Source organism: Cyprinodon variegatus, unplaced genomic scaffold (genome assembly GCF_000732505.1).
Source record: "Cyprinodon variegatus isolate N-32 unplaced genomic scaffold, C_variegatus-1.0 Scaffold738, whole genome shotgun sequence".
Taxonomy (NCBI): domain Eukaryota; kingdom Metazoa; phylum Chordata; class Actinopteri; order Cyprinodontiformes; family Cyprinodontidae; genus Cyprinodon; species Cyprinodon variegatus.
The window spans coordinates 285,003-300,550 of NW_015151191.1; the positions used below are offsets into that span (position 1 = coordinate 285,003).

Here is a 15,548-nt window from a genome sequence, read left to right on the forward strand (position 1 = left end):
GAAGTCAATCAGCTGTAGCTGCTTTAGCAATGAGTTCTGACCATCCCAGGTACTGAGACCAATACATTTCAATTTCATCCTGTAGGCTTTATTCAAACAGTATGGACCTCTATAAACATAAATGCAAGTTACCTTCCCCACCCAGTTTATAGATGCCTTGCAGCTGACGGGTGTGACAATTAAAAAATTTTACCCAAATATTTCTTTTTACTGCTCACCAAAACAGGATGAATGTCATCAGTGATCAGAAGGGCTGACTGCACATCGACTGCAAGTAGCCATCAGTGCACAGAATATTTCAGGTGAGTTTCAAAACAAGTCAGTGAGCTAGCTTAGGCTGCTGTCTACTGAATTTAACGTGGTGTACATTTTTTTCCCCCAGAAAGTTGAGTGATTATTGCTGATTAGAGACCTAGTGAAGACGTGCATTAAATATCAAGATCTGAAGATTTTGCTACAGCCATTACAGTTGTGTTTAGCCTTTTAAATAAACTATGTATAAAGTTCAGCAGAACACAGATTTTTTTCTATGAGATGCAGAACAGACTTTAAAAATAGTTACTGGCTGTATGCGCTCTCTATCCTCCTCCGGACATGAAAATCGGCTCCTTATGCATCTGCTTACCTTTTTTTTTTTCCCAGACAGAGCCACCTATCTCTACATTCGGCTCCTCAAGCAACCACACCCCCCACGTTGACACCTACAATTTTTTTAAATCCTCTGAAATAGAAGATTTTCAGTTATGGCAAAATATTTGACATAAAATTAAATAACTTTCAATATCAATCCATGGATGTCACTGGAAAATGAGCTTGCTTTGTTTAACACTACACTGTCAAAGTGACTAATTGATCTAAATATGATACAACAAGGCAAGACGGGGTCACGATGATCAGATGACAACAAATTTAAGTTTGTACTTGCTCCATCCAGGCTATGAGAGATCGATTGGAGAAGGATCAAAAAAGAGCTGCCTTATCCCTTGATATTCAGGATAATAGCTCTCAGATGGTAGAATTTAAAGAATAAGCACAACACAGCATCTCCTGTACTGCAGGTCTTTATCTAAATCTGAATAAAACAGAAAATCCTTTGTGCTGTTTACATTTTTTCAACTATTTTAACATGGGCACTGATATTAACAGGTTAATTTAAACAATAGGTGAAACTGTAAAGCTGGTTAACCTATGCTATCAGACATTGATTGGGTGTGTAAAGTGTGGAACTTATAAAATAAATAGATATATATGGAGGCAAGAAACACAAAAGACCTAAATTAACACACGGAAGTGAAAAAAAGAGAACGGCTTCATTGACTGAAAGTATTCCTGAGTGTAGGAAGCAGATGTTCCAGCCGAGTAATTAAAAGTTTCTGGAACAGAGGTGATGTATTTTCTGAGTGTGGATGGTGGCACTATACTGTGCCCTGAACTCTCTCAGAGAAACTCAATTTCAATAGAAGAGTTACCATCTGGAGAGAGATTAGCCACAGCAGATGTAAATCTGTAGGAATAATTAGTGCAGCAACGAGAATCTTTCAGCATTCTAATTCTGAATGACGCAGGCTGGTTGACCCTTTTGTATCCCTCACTATACACAAAAATTTAAGCAAAGAAAGCTTGCAGGGGGGTTGTGGTGTGTTTAACACACACTGAATTATCTAATGAACATTAAGCAACTAGAGAAAAAATTATTATTTTGTTATGTAGGAAATGGACACCTACTAAATATCAACCAGGAAAATAAACATGAGCTTTTAACAGCAGTTATATAATGTTTCTAAGAACTTTAAAATATTTCTCATTCTCTTGCATACAGGAACTAATAAAGTCTTTAAAGCTTTAAACTACTAAATAAACCTACTAATGGGGTTTACTTTGAATACTATCACACTGCAGTATGATTCAGACCTCTTTTTAAATGACCTCAGCTTTTTGTGCTTTCGTTTTCTATCCGTTATTATGTGAGTCAAAAGGCAAAAGAGGGGGTCAAAGCTAATTTTGGTAATGCATGCAGCACAACACTTTAACCATTAATATTGATTTGACAAAGCTGAATCTGCAATACTGTCTTGCTTTATGGAGACACATATCAATATTCTTTTGAGCTCTTTCTGTGAGGCTTGTGTGACATAACTAAGGTAAGCGATACTAAGTAGTTTCAAACAGTAAAGGAGTTCGTTAGTCCTCCATTTGTCTTCTCTCAATTATAAATCAGTCAAATTAGTGGGTTTCAGTAAAAGCATAAACCGACCCTCTAAACAAGTTTTGCACAGTTCACAAAACAAATGCCCAAGTGAGGGAATAAGAAGCTTGTCAGGACAAGTGACAGTAAAATTGATATGACTAAAGATATCTAAGTGCAAAATAAAATGATACGCTAACTGATAGAATAAAATGCTCAAATTATTGATCAATGCTCCCTATGTTCACAGTTCCAACTCTGACCAGCGTAGGTGGTGGAGTAGTGCTGCGTGGGGTGGTTTACAGTGTGTACTATTTTTAGCTGGAAGTTGGAATACAACATAGACCAGTAGTTTTTGTCATGATTGTAACTGCAGTATTCTCATTTCAGCCCAAAGAGGGCAGCAGTGTGGTGGTTTCAGGCCAAGTATTTCAGAACTACACAAATTTACACAAAATGTCAAAATTTGCACTGGATAAAGATAGAGCACTAACTGCCCTCTTGCAAAACAGTTAATTTGCAAAAATAATTGGGGTTTAGTTAAGGTCAATTTATACTTCTGATGCATAGCCTCTGCAACCGTCAAATCTATCTCAGAGGCTCTGCAACCATCGTCGTGCACCTCAAAAAAATCCTGACTACATGTCGGACGGTCGCAAACCCTCGCAGACCTCAAGCGGAAGTGCGCAGACAAAAAGAAGCTGTGATTGGTCCTTGGTATGCCTTTTCGGCTGTCTGTGTGGTCCTTCTTGATTCGGTGCTGTGGGTGCGCCATTTTTAAAAATCGAGGAGTAATAACAACAATGGATAACCATGACGAAAGGTTGATCGAGGAAGTTCGGAAGTACAACCACTTGTACGATGCCTCAAACATGTTGTTTTGGAAAATAAACACTCCCGCTGGTGCAGCCGTAGAAGTTCTCATGACCATCCGCTGAAGTTCTTGCGACTTCTCGAATAGGCTCCCCCTTGCGCTTTGACGGGAAACTGCTGTGCATCCCTAGAAATTCCAGACCGACGTTGCAGAAGCATACGAGCAAAACTGGTTCGCGACCAGACGCAAGCGACATCTGATGTGTGCGGATACAAAAGTATAATCTGCCCTTTACTCTTTGGTGTAAAATTGAATTCTATTGATTTCTATTCCACCGTTAAACTGTTTTCTTTAGTGTATTTAACTGACAAAGGAGAAATTAAAAAATTACCTGAGCACAACTAGAAAAAAAAAAAAAAGAAGATGCAACCAGTAGATGAGATCACAAAACAGATCCTGAATACTATTGGTAGTTTTAATTAATGTTTGGTTTTCTGGATATTTTCTGTGAGGGCTTTTTTAAACAAGATTTCTGAATTTAAATAAACTAATCTAAATTAAAGTGAAGTGGATAAAAAAGAAAAATGTAATTCTAATTTAGCTTTCCTGAATTTAATTAAATCAGAGCAAAGTAAAATGAAATGAAATACATAAAACCAAACTGAAGAGAATAGATCTTAATTGTCAAATAAAATAATATCAAACTGAATGGGATTTAATCATATCAATTTATTTCAATTAAAATAAACAGTTTTTTATTTTCACTAATTGTCACTAATTTGAATTGTTCAACAGAACTGCGCTGTCTAACACATAAAAGCAATGAAGTACATAAGTAGAAACATGGAAATAACTACATGACAACGTATTAATCAATAATGCACTTTAGAAACACAGTTTGCAATCAAATTAGCTATTTCTTTCGTCCCAAAAATAATAAAAAAAAAAGGTCTTCTCATGATTTCCTTCTATCTATACAGTTAATGTTAAAGCTGTCTGTTTGAAATCATCATTACAAACAAATTACAAAGTTTAGAGCTACAATTATTACGTTTCCCCTCAGGGAAAAGGAAAACATAAAAGTTAGAAATAAAAAATATATTTTCTTGTTTGTTTGTTTATTTTAAAATCTGAATTTTGTTTCTTTCTTGACAACTTCAAGCCATAAAAGCTGAATATCCCCCTGTCAGAGACAGCAACCTTAAGAATAGGAATGCATCTGTCAAGGATCTAAAAGGTTTGTGCTCCACTGCTACAGCTACATGCACCTCATCAGCATCAGCAAGAGGAAACTTTTTTTTTTTTTCACAAACTCTATCACACAGTGAATGAGCCCCCAGTCAAGTCACTGGTCGAGGAGCGATGGCTGCATTCTTTATAAAGAAAACCAGATAAGGCGGAGATAAATAAAGACATGAAAACAGCGAGGAAGACGTTGACACAAAAGGTGGGCATGTATAAAAAGATTGAGACCTGGGGGGGAAAAGAGGCTGACAAATTAGAGCTGTGAAAAGGAGAATGCGACAGGAAATCTATTGAGTCAGAACTGAGATTGTGCGGGGGCCTTGTTGAAAGCGGTGTCGTACATAAAAGATAGGAAAGCCTCTTTATCTCCCTACACTGCTGCAATAAGAAGTCTAAAGATTATACTGGTTTCCACGCAAAGATGGGAGCTGCATTTGCTTTTGATTCAAGCACACTTAAAGTGAATACGTTTTATAATGCGGACAGCAAGAGATGAATACTGATTGCAAAATAACAGCAACCAAGTATCTCTAATACAATTATTTGAGAGCTGGTTTTAAATGAAGTTCGGAGGGAAGGACATTTGGTAAAAGCTGCAGTAATAACATTATCCTGACAATTTGTGCCGAATCAGGTCTGGAGAAATAAAGCAAAAGGAAATTGTACTGATTTTTTTTTTTAGGGTTGTTTTTTAAAACGCCCAGATTATCTGTCACTATCTGTTTTCTCTCTCATTAGATAAACTTCTGGGTTACAGATCGACTGCACAGTCACCGTGTTGCAGTCAGGTGCTCCACACAGACACAGTGATGCCATTTCTGCATTCATGTCACTTCAAAGATGTAAATTATTCATTATGTCCCTCACTAGTGGAAATGTCACAGGAATGTACTTCCACTGACAGACAAATAGTACATCTCTGATAGCCTGTGGGCCACTCTGTGTCTGGCTTTAAGCTTCCTCTGTCCAATAATTATCCTGTACTTTATACATATACATAAAAAGCTATTAACACACAGGTTTAGAACGGCAAGCATGTGACAGCATCTTCATTTAGATTTTTGTACGCTTAAGATTAATGATGCCATGATTATACACCTATGGGCACCTGCACAATGGTGTAGAAGAAGGGGATGCATTCATGCTCCCCACTGGAGGATTGAGTCATTGCCTCTGTGACATCTGCTGGTGGGAGATGTGGACCAATATAGCCAAGAAGACCTCCACTATGACCACAGACGGTGAGTCATTAGGGCTGAAGAAGACAGTATCTCTGTGTATTTTTGTTTGTGTGAGTGGGAAAAGGTGTTGATACAAACACCATCTGATCTGCTGCAGTCTGCTTGCACTGTGTGGTTCAATTCATTGTAGACTTTAGTGTAATTATTGCATTGCACTCTTTGTTTTTGTCTTTTCCTAATTGTTCCTGTGTAAATGCTAGAAAGCTTGATTTAATAGAAGAAATCCATCATTTCAATTTGACTCAGTTTTTTAATATATTGCCCATTCGCAATATATGTCATCTCAAAGCACTTTACAGAGACAAGTCAATCAGATCATACAGTCACATTTAGAATTTTCTATCTAAGGAAAAGCAGCTGATTGCATCGACTCATTGACTCTTCAACAATCCCTCACACTTAGCATGTATGTAGCGACAGTGGAGAGAAAAAAAAGACTTTTAAAAGGAAGAAACCTCCAGGAGAACCAGGCTCAGGGTGAGCGGCCATATGCCCTGGCATTTGAGCCAATATGCTGTAGAATAAACGGCGTAAATATATCCTCTTCCTTTTAGTAGCACAGGTCCTAGGCTTGATCAATTAAGAATATATGGGAATGAATCAAATGATAAAGATAATGAGAATAATAACTTTGTGTGTTTTTAACAATATTTATGATATAATTTGTTCTAAGGAAAGAATCCAGCTAAAAGTGTCTTCTCTCTTAGAAACTGTTGAAATTTACAGTGAAATTTGAAAGCAGTGCATCAAATCAGAATCCAGCCTTACTTTTGCTAAGATGACAAATAAATTTGAATGTCCGATGACCAATCAGCTCAGTGGTTGTGGTTTCTTTGTAAAATTACAATCATGGCACCAACTATATAAAAGATTTGTTAAAAAGCTATAGTAATAAATCCTGACCTTAATACTACTCAGGCTACATCACCATCTGGGAGGCAGACTCATTCTGGTGCCTCTGCTGCTGCAAAGGTGTCAAATCTTGGAATAAGTCTCTACAAAAACTTTTTCACTGAAAGCTGCAGAAATAGTAGAGGAAGGCATAAGTAAGTTAAAGCAAGTGAACTTATGCTTTTCATTAATATTCAAAAGATTTTTTTTGCAGAATAATAAAAAAAAAGACTTATAATTTCTAACTGTGAATTGTTTTCAACTCAAATGCAAAGTATGTTATTGCACGTTATTCAAACAGATATTAACATTAACAGATACATTTTGGAAAGAGGAAAAAAAAACAACTCCCTTAAATTCACTGGTAAGCACAGGAATAATTTATAAGCTTAGTGCATATCAATCAGAAAACAGAAGGAAAATCCAGCTGTTTGGACAGCAAACGGTGTTAACATTGAAACCTTCTTAAGAATCAAGATCATCGATTCCTGCTCAGCTGTAGTGACCTGACGTCTTTCTAATTAACCTAGCTAATGAGGCAGGTTAAAAAAGTACTGTTAACCTATATGGGCCATCGGTTTGACTAATTCAGAAAGATGAACCAGATCAGCTTTGTTGTGCTCTGAAAAGTCACCTGTTTGGTGGAAACTTCTAGCAAAAATAATTTCTCTCTTAGTTTGTGGTCTAGTAAGCACTCTCAACAAAAAACCTGAGTGTAATGTGGTTTCTGACACTGACGTAAATGCGAACTGTGAAAAACCATGATACAAATGTACAGTTTCTCAGCTAGCACTGATATCAGCCGCTTTAGTTATTACAATAGTTAACAGAGCAAAACGTGTTGTTGACTGTGGCATAGCATTAGTTCCACTGCATTAGACACAATGACTATCACTGTGACAGAATCTCATTCACATTCGCTCACACACATACACGAGCGCGGCCTTTATGTCACTAACGGAAACACACAGCACCACTCATTTACAGCATGGTGGTGTGTTTCATGTATGTGCGCTGCATGCTGCAATATCATTAGCATTCTGATGTAAACAAGTTCCCTTACACAGCTGTGCCTCTCTTGTGAGTCGAAATGTACCCAGCACTATGCCATTTCACAGCACTATAGGCCTTTTACAAGCAGACACTCTCACAATATGGGGTCACGCACATAAAATCTCATAGTAAATTAGGTGATGTTCCAGGGTTGTCCTTATAATAAAGAAGAAGGTACCCATGGAGTCACTGACTCTTCCCTTTTCACTGGGAAAACAACTGCACTGTGTTCATATTGAATACACTCACCGGCCACTTTATTAGGTACACCTGTCCAACTGCTCGTTAACACTTAATTTCTAAGCAGCCAATCACATGGCGGCAACTCAGTGCATTTAGGCATGTAGACATGGTCAAGACAATCTCCTGCAGTTCAAACCGAGCATCAGTATGGGGAAGAAAGGTGAGTTGAGTGACTTTGAACGTGGCATGATTGTTGGTGCCAGAAGGGCTGGTCTGAGTATTTCAGAAACTGCTGATCTACTGGGATTTTCACGCACAACCATCTCTAGGGTTTACAGAGAATGGTCCGAAAAAGAAAAAACATTCAGTGAGCGGCAGTTCTGTGGGCGGAAATGCCTTGTTGATGCCAGAGGTCATCATCGAAATTTGACAATAGAAGATTGGAAAAACGTTGCCTGGTCTGATGAGTCTCGACTTCTGTTGCGACATTCGGATGGTAGGGTCAGAATTTGGCGTCTACAACATGAAAGCATGGATCCATCCTGCCTTGTATCAACGGTTCAGGCTGGTGGTGGTGGTGGTGTCATGGTGTTGGGCCCCTTGGTACCAATTGAGCATTGTTGCAACGCCACAGCCTACCTGAGTATTGTTGCTGACCATGTCCATCCCTTTATGACCACAATGTACCCAACTTCTGATGGCTACTTTCAGCAGGATAATGCGCCATGTCATAAAGCTGGAATCATCTCAGACTGGTTTCTTGAACATGACAATGAGTTCACTGTACTCAAATGGCCTCCACAGTCACCAGATCTCAATCCAATAGAGCATCTTTGGGATGTGGTGGAATGGGAGATTCGCATCATGGATGTGCAGCCGACAAATCTGCGGCAACTGTGTGATGCCATCATGTCAATATGGACCAAACTCCCTGAGGAATGCTTCCAGCACCTTGTTGAATCTATGCCACGAAGAATTGAGGCAGTTCTGAAGGCAAAAGGAGGTCCAACCCGTTACTAGCATGGGGTACCTAATAAAGTGGCCGGTGAGTGTACAGTGCAATTGTGCTTTAGCCTCAATTTCTCTTCTTTTTTTTTTACCAGTTGTGAAAGAAAATGTTGGGGGATTTCAAACATTTAGAAAAGATAAAAAAGGTGAAACATATTTTGCAACAAATAAAATCCAGTGCAGTTATACGTGAGGCACATCAATCTGGAAACAAATTCCCCACTATGGGGTAAAGAGGAGGCAGTATCATGCTGTGGGGATTAATGATGTTGAAATCCAGGAAGAAATCCTGTTAGAGTCTGATGCAGAGCCTCTCTTTCCAGCAGGACACCTGAACAAAAAAAAAAACTGTCCTGGGTGTGCTTCTCTGCTTCTACACACCTGACCTAAATAAATTCACTGAATTCAGCGTCCCTTGGTAGTTTGCTAAGGAGGAAAACATTATGATCAGGTATGCTAGAGCAATGACTCATCTAAAACACAACAGAGATACAACAAGAGGACCAGAGCTTGGAACCAGTGGCGTGGACCAGAGGAATTTCTGCTCCAAGTCCAGGCCTAAGTCTTATTAAGTAAACAAGAAAAAAATCACAAAAATTGCTACTTCTATAAGGTGCGTCCACAAATAATTCACTCAGGAGAGCTAAATACAAATGCATAACACATCCCACTTCATATTGTACTTGTAAACAAGACTTGTGTGAGAAACATAAATGCAGAAGGCACAGTGGAGATGCTTGTTTTCAGCAGTAACCTTGGCAAAACCCACAGGCAACACATTTACAAAAGGCTCAAACTCAGAAATACTTAAGTTGTTATTTTGGAAAAAAAAACAGCTTGCATCTGTTGTACAATAACAGGACACATTATCCATTTTAAAGAAGAAGCTGCACTCTTACAGAGATTCTTACATGTCTTGGTGTTTTTTCTTTTTCAGGACATGCTCTAAGGCAAGAGTGAGCATGCTTGAAAGCGCACTTTTACCTTTTCTTCGAGTATGTTGTTGAATAATAATGATTATTTTCCACTGTACTGATCTTTAAATGATGTGTTAGCTTTTAGTGATTATAATCAAGAATTTGCATGACAGACTAACTGGATTTCAGATGTGATCTAAACCGAGGCATCTAATAAAAATAATTGATAACACTATTTATAGGCCCAAAGTGGGGCAATGTCTGCTCCCAGCACCACTTGTACTACAACATATTTAGCATGCTCCTGCTTGAACATCCCTCCTGCAGCAGTTTAAAGAATAAGGAGAATGGGTGGATAAATGAATGAATATCCTGCTGCACAAACAGCATGCATGCTCCAATTAAACTACCCTCTCTAAATGTTACCACAAACAGGAGCGCTCTGTTACTGTAGCTCTTGTATCCAAGGCTCCCACTTAGTGAGGTCTAACTCTTCCCAGGAGGGGCCTGCATCTGACTTTACAGTTCACTGGTTCAAACAGTAAATGTATTAAACACAGCAGTTTGCAGATGCACCTACAGAGACCTAACAACACATCTGAGGCCAAAGTTTAGCATGAAATTATTTACAGCACTTCCTTTATCGCAAAGGTCAGACTAAATATACGTTCCAAACTTTAGGGGCAACATTGGATGATTAGCAGGCGGGGCGACGGTAGTTTGTTTGGTGATTGGCAGAAAGAAACAGCTGAGACAGACCAGTAGGAGAATGTAGCAGAAGACATGAGATGGATATTCTGTTCTTAAATCAATAGGATTTCTATGGAAAAGATGTGTACAAAAAAATCCTTTAAAATAAAGTCATTTATGCAGTAACATATCCGTCCTGTAGAACATTTTAGAAAGGCCAACCTTTGAAAAAGGGCATTTCTTTATTAGAAAAAATATCTTCTTTAAAGAATAATTATTGTTAAAAAAGTTTTAATTGCACATGTATTTGCACTCCCTGCAGTAAACATTTTAATGATCACCTTTTGCCAACAGGATAGGGCTTACAGAGAGATTATCACTCTCTATGGCTCATCCTCAGTTTTGTTCCATTTTCTCTCTATCGGATTTAAATCTTATACTGCGGCAGCAAAGAATGTCAATTATGTGTCATATAGAAGTTTGATGTTAATTTGGTCACATGTTAGATTACATTTTTGATGAAGACTCACTCATGATCAGATTTTAGATACACATATCTATTTATAATCCTCTGGTATTAGACTTATGATGTCATGCATGGATTTGGAGGAGAAATAGACCCACAGCATTATAGTTCCCCTACCATACTTAAAAGTGGGCCTGAGGTAATTCTTTACATACTTATCCTTTATTAATTTTTTTCTGTTACTCACTCTTTTCCGGGAATCGCTTGTTTCTATTGTTATACTTCTTCTTTACTGCTGTTTCCATCTGTCTCGCCATATGTGGCATGTGTGACTAAAACAAAAAAGCTTCTATGGAGCAGAAAATGATGGATTACTAACTGGTAGTCTAAATAAATATTTCCTATCTGGAAAAATATTTTTTAAGCATGGATTGTATTTCCCCTAATTAATCGAATTAACTCAAATTAAAGGTTGAATTAGTTTCACGACCATGTGTGCATTGCTGATCATAACCAACTCATATTTGTCAAGATGTTTGATTAAAGCTGATAAAAACCCTCTGCATCACAGCAGCAGGTTTCTTTCAAGCAGCGAAATGAGCTCTTTGTTAACATTTCCTGAGTTTTCGGGTGGGGATGCCAATGATGTGCATGCATGCAAACACCTCTGCTCCTTCATTCTGGTTTGGTAGTGCTTCCCGACACTCCAGATGGTTAAAGATAAAGAGCAGCACCAAGAAACATATAAGCAGCAGGTGATTCTATTTCCTTCTTCAATCCATCCGGCTGTCTCTCCTGATCTCACTTGCAAATCAGCAAAGCATGTTTCTCTCCAATTACTCTTGAGATCAGTTATATGAAGAGCTTCTTTCATCCCCTATAAGGTGACCTTTTACTTTCCTATTTACTTGTGGATTTGTAGCCTTTGAGTAATCCATCCACCCACCTGTCTCCAACTTCCCAGCCACATTTAAGATACATCCCCATGACAGACAGTTTGTATGTCAAGCTCTTACACAATAAAAATAAATGAAATAAAAGCTTTTCTCTCCTGATCGATCATCTACGTTACGGGATCAATAGTAATCTCAGCACTTACCAGCTGCATGCCACAGATGAAGGCCAAGGTGCACCTGCCGCTGCAACACCCCATGATATCCTCCTCCTTCTATGCAGAGTTCCAGAAAGTAGATAATCCCCAAAGTCTTTTCCTTTACCTCCAACCCCACCTGCAGTGTGTAAGGGGCCGTCTGGCTGTCTGGCCGCCCCAGGTGGAGATGCTGCTCTGTGGCCTCAGAGTGCAGAGATCAGTCCCTGTACTCTCTGGTGCTTAAAACAATAAAGGATGACAGCTTCATTCAGATGAAAGGAAGATAGGTAGTCTGTATGTTTTAAATCAGATCAGGACTCAACTATGACCACTTAAGAAAATTCAAGACAAAATATTATTATTCATCTTGAATAACAGGCTATTTTAGCAGAAATAAAACAAACAAGTGGGGTGAAGTTAGTAAAAATCCCTTTGCATCGATGAGATGATGTTCCAACTGTGTCCATTCAGTTTTTCCAGACTTCACCTTGTTGGACTAGTAATCCTTTCAGGGCTCATGTCGTTGAGTCGCATCTTTAGCCCTGCTGAAGGGGCACAATCCTGGACAGCAGCAGGCAGATGGTGGAATTGGCCAGATAATTTCCCTCCGATCTCTCAGGTCTCTTCCTCAATAATCCGATTAAAGCCCAGATTGCCTGCTTTGGTGGACGTAATTTGTTTCCAGGTGAAGGAAACAAGTGAAAGTGGCCCCTGCATCTATTTTTTTTTATCTCCACACAAACAGAGGGGCTCCTCTCCAATTCTTTTCTCAGGGGAAGTCAGAGACACGCAGCGGCAACATCCTCACCCAAACACAGATGTCTTCTTTCCACGCGAGTTTTTTTTTTCCCACTAAATGGCTTATCCACATAGGCAGTGTCAGCTGAAGGCGTTTATAAGGTACTCTGATTAATGTCAGCCTCCTGGAAGATGATTTCTGTGGCTCTTCTGTCTAATGAGTCCCCCTCCTTATGATCATCTTTCCTTCTTCTCCAATGTTTTTTATTGTTTTTATTTTATTTTTCTTTGTCAGCAGCCCGACTCGACGATCAGTTGCTCCCCAGTCTTCTTTTTTTTTAATAAAGACACTTCCCAAATAATCAATACAAGCAATAACAAAATAAACGCACGGATGTCCAAATTTCGCGCAGAATTACGCGTCTGTAAAGGTGACGCGCAGTAGCGGCTCCGAGCCAAATGACGTCTGGGTCCAGTTTCTCGTCTCAGGGTTTGTCTTGAAGAAGTGAAAAGGGGGAGACAATGGGAACCGGGATGGACCAACGGACCGAGAGAGACAGCCGTGAGGAGCGTCTCCCGCCTGCCATCTGTCAAGCCAAACAGCACGCCTCCATGCTGCTGTTCTGGTGCGGATTTCCAAAATAAAAGTGTTGACTGTGAGAGTAATTTTATCATCAATTGTTTTTAAAGGGCGGGGTTTATACAGCAGAACGAGCATTTTTGTTTCTTTCTCAACTTTTACCTGATTCGTGTTTTATTTATTTTTTTCCACATGGAGATATTCTCTAGAGCCTTTGTGGTGCGTTTTGTTCAGTGCTCGGAAAGAGGAAATTTCCAACTTCCACACTGGAAAAATCCTCTGAAAGATCCGCAGGCGTCTGAAACTGACTTGTGTTTTTCATTCTGTGCAAAACAGTGCAAACTGCATTAAGAACAGGGGCGAAGCTAGATGGGGGGGCCAGGGGGGGCCACGATCACCCTTAACCAATCATTGGCCACCCCTACCATTTTCCCCCTCTAATACAGACAGTGGTAACAGTAATACTCTCAAGTGGAAAGTTCAAAACATTTAAATTTTTCATATATTACCAATTACTTGACAACAAAAACCCTGTGGTTAATTATGCTAATCAATATACTAATATTAAAGATGATAAATAAAGAATTCATGCTCTTTTCAGAACTAGATTTTTAGTTATATGGGGTAAAGAGAAAATAATGTGTCTCTGCAAGTCATCTAGGAGTCTTTAGTGAAATCAAAGATAAATAAGTATATGAATAAAAACATATTAAATAATCAATTCATGTAGATATTAGTACATGTAAATATTAATTTTATGCTGATGGATTATTGATAAAAGTAGGTAAGTAATGACAATGGAAAAGATGTTTGCCCCAGAATTCAAACCTGAAAGAATTTTAACCACTATACCTTTAATTTAGACACCATGGATGTTTAAATATAGGGGTCTATTTGTTAGCAAAGGCTGTAGGAAAGTATAGTAAGTCTTTATTTTGAAAATATGGATGTTTTGCTTGTTACATTTCCTGTTGGAACAGAGTAGGTTGACCCTGAGGTTCTGATGCCATTCCACTTTCGGCCACCCCTCAGTCTACGTTGATTATTGCCTGACCATCCTTATAAACATTTTCTAGCTACGCCTCTGATTAAGAAATACATAAACTTTCAAATTATGTGCAAGATAAACATCAATAAGGGCTGCTCAGTTGGGCAGTTGGTAACACTGCTGCCTTGCAGCAAGAAGGTTTCGGCTTTGATTCCCAATCCTGGGGTCTTTCTGCATAGAGTTTGCATGTTCTCCCTGAGCATGTGTGGGTTCTCTCCAGGTACTCTAGCTTCCTCCCACAGTCCAAAAACGTGACTGTTAGGATAATTGGCTTCTCAAATTCTCGGTGTGCATGAATGGTTGTCTGTCCTGTTTGTCTCTGTGTTGCACTGCGAGGGACTGGCCACCTGTCCAGGGTGTACCCTGCCTGTCGCCCGTAGACAGCTGGAGATACGCACCAGCACCCCCTAAAACCCCATCAGGGATAAAGTGTCACAGAAAATGGATGGATTGATAAATACCAATAAATGTTAGCATTTGTTTATATAGCTATAAGAGCAACACTTTTCTTTTTCCTTTATGATGTCTAAACTATACTGAATTGTACTAACTAGGTAGAGCCGATGTAAAAACTTTATTTTTGAGTTTGTAACAAAACGTAGTAAACTGAAAAGATTTATGTCCCGTCGTATGCCTTTCAGCATGGTAGTAATTAGAAAACATTTGATGGCCTGTAAGTGGAAAATGGCCTGTACTTATGCAGCGCTGTTTCAAGTCAAGATACTTGACCAAAGTTCTTTACACTACATTCAACCATTCACACATCCACACACTAGGATTGTCAAAAGTATCGATACTCAAAAAAGTATTGATACTGAAACATTGAATCCGGATACAATACTCATTTTCAAAAGTATCGATACAGTGCTACCACCAGTGGCACCTAAACAGTCATTCATCTAGAGTGCAGAATAGAGGAAAATGCACTTTCAGAACACTGTGTGATTGAATAATTCTGTGCACTTTTCAGTTTCAAACTTTTTTTTGTAACAGGTGCAGCTGCTGAGAATTATTTTTGTTTCTTAACCGGTTTGGCTAGTGTCATTGCTATCTGTGCAAAGCATAGCCAAGGAAGGAAAACTTAATTTTAATTTTGTAAGTTTTTTTACCAAGCTTGCTTAATATTGTGCACAGCAAAAAAACTTCAAAATATTCTTCTTATTGTTTATTGTATTTATTTATTGTATTTTTATTATTAATGAAAATTTCTGTTGAATTTTGGAGTCTTTGTTTTTATCCTTGTGGTATCGAAAATGGTATCGAGTATCGAATATTTTCCTTAGTATCGGTATCGAGTTGAAAAGTTTAGTATCGTGACAACCCTAATACAAAGTTCAAGAATACAACTTGTAGCACAATGAGCCACATTTTGAATATGTACTATTTAGATTTAGAGTTA

The 15,548-nt window shown here is 38.6% G+C and overlaps 1 protein-coding gene across 1 annotated transcript in view; it reads right to left on the bottom strand.

Moving 5' to 3' along the window:
* nkain2 (Na+/K+ transporting ATPase interacting 2) overlaps positions 1-13,116 on the bottom strand; it is a 124,127-nt gene extending 111,011 nt beyond the window's left edge. Inside the window, exons 1-2 of the mRNA XM_015395386.1 lie at positions 12,271-13,116; positions 11,793-12,022 (exon numbers count right to left, since the gene is read on the bottom strand). Of these exons, the coding sequence (XP_015250872.1) occupies positions 11,793-11,846 (54 nt within the window). The 5' untranslated portion in view covers positions 11,847-12,022; positions 12,271-13,116. The remainder of the gene's footprint in view (positions 1-11,792; positions 12,023-12,270) is intronic.
* Between the last annotated feature and the right edge of the window lie 2,432 nt (positions 13,117-15,548).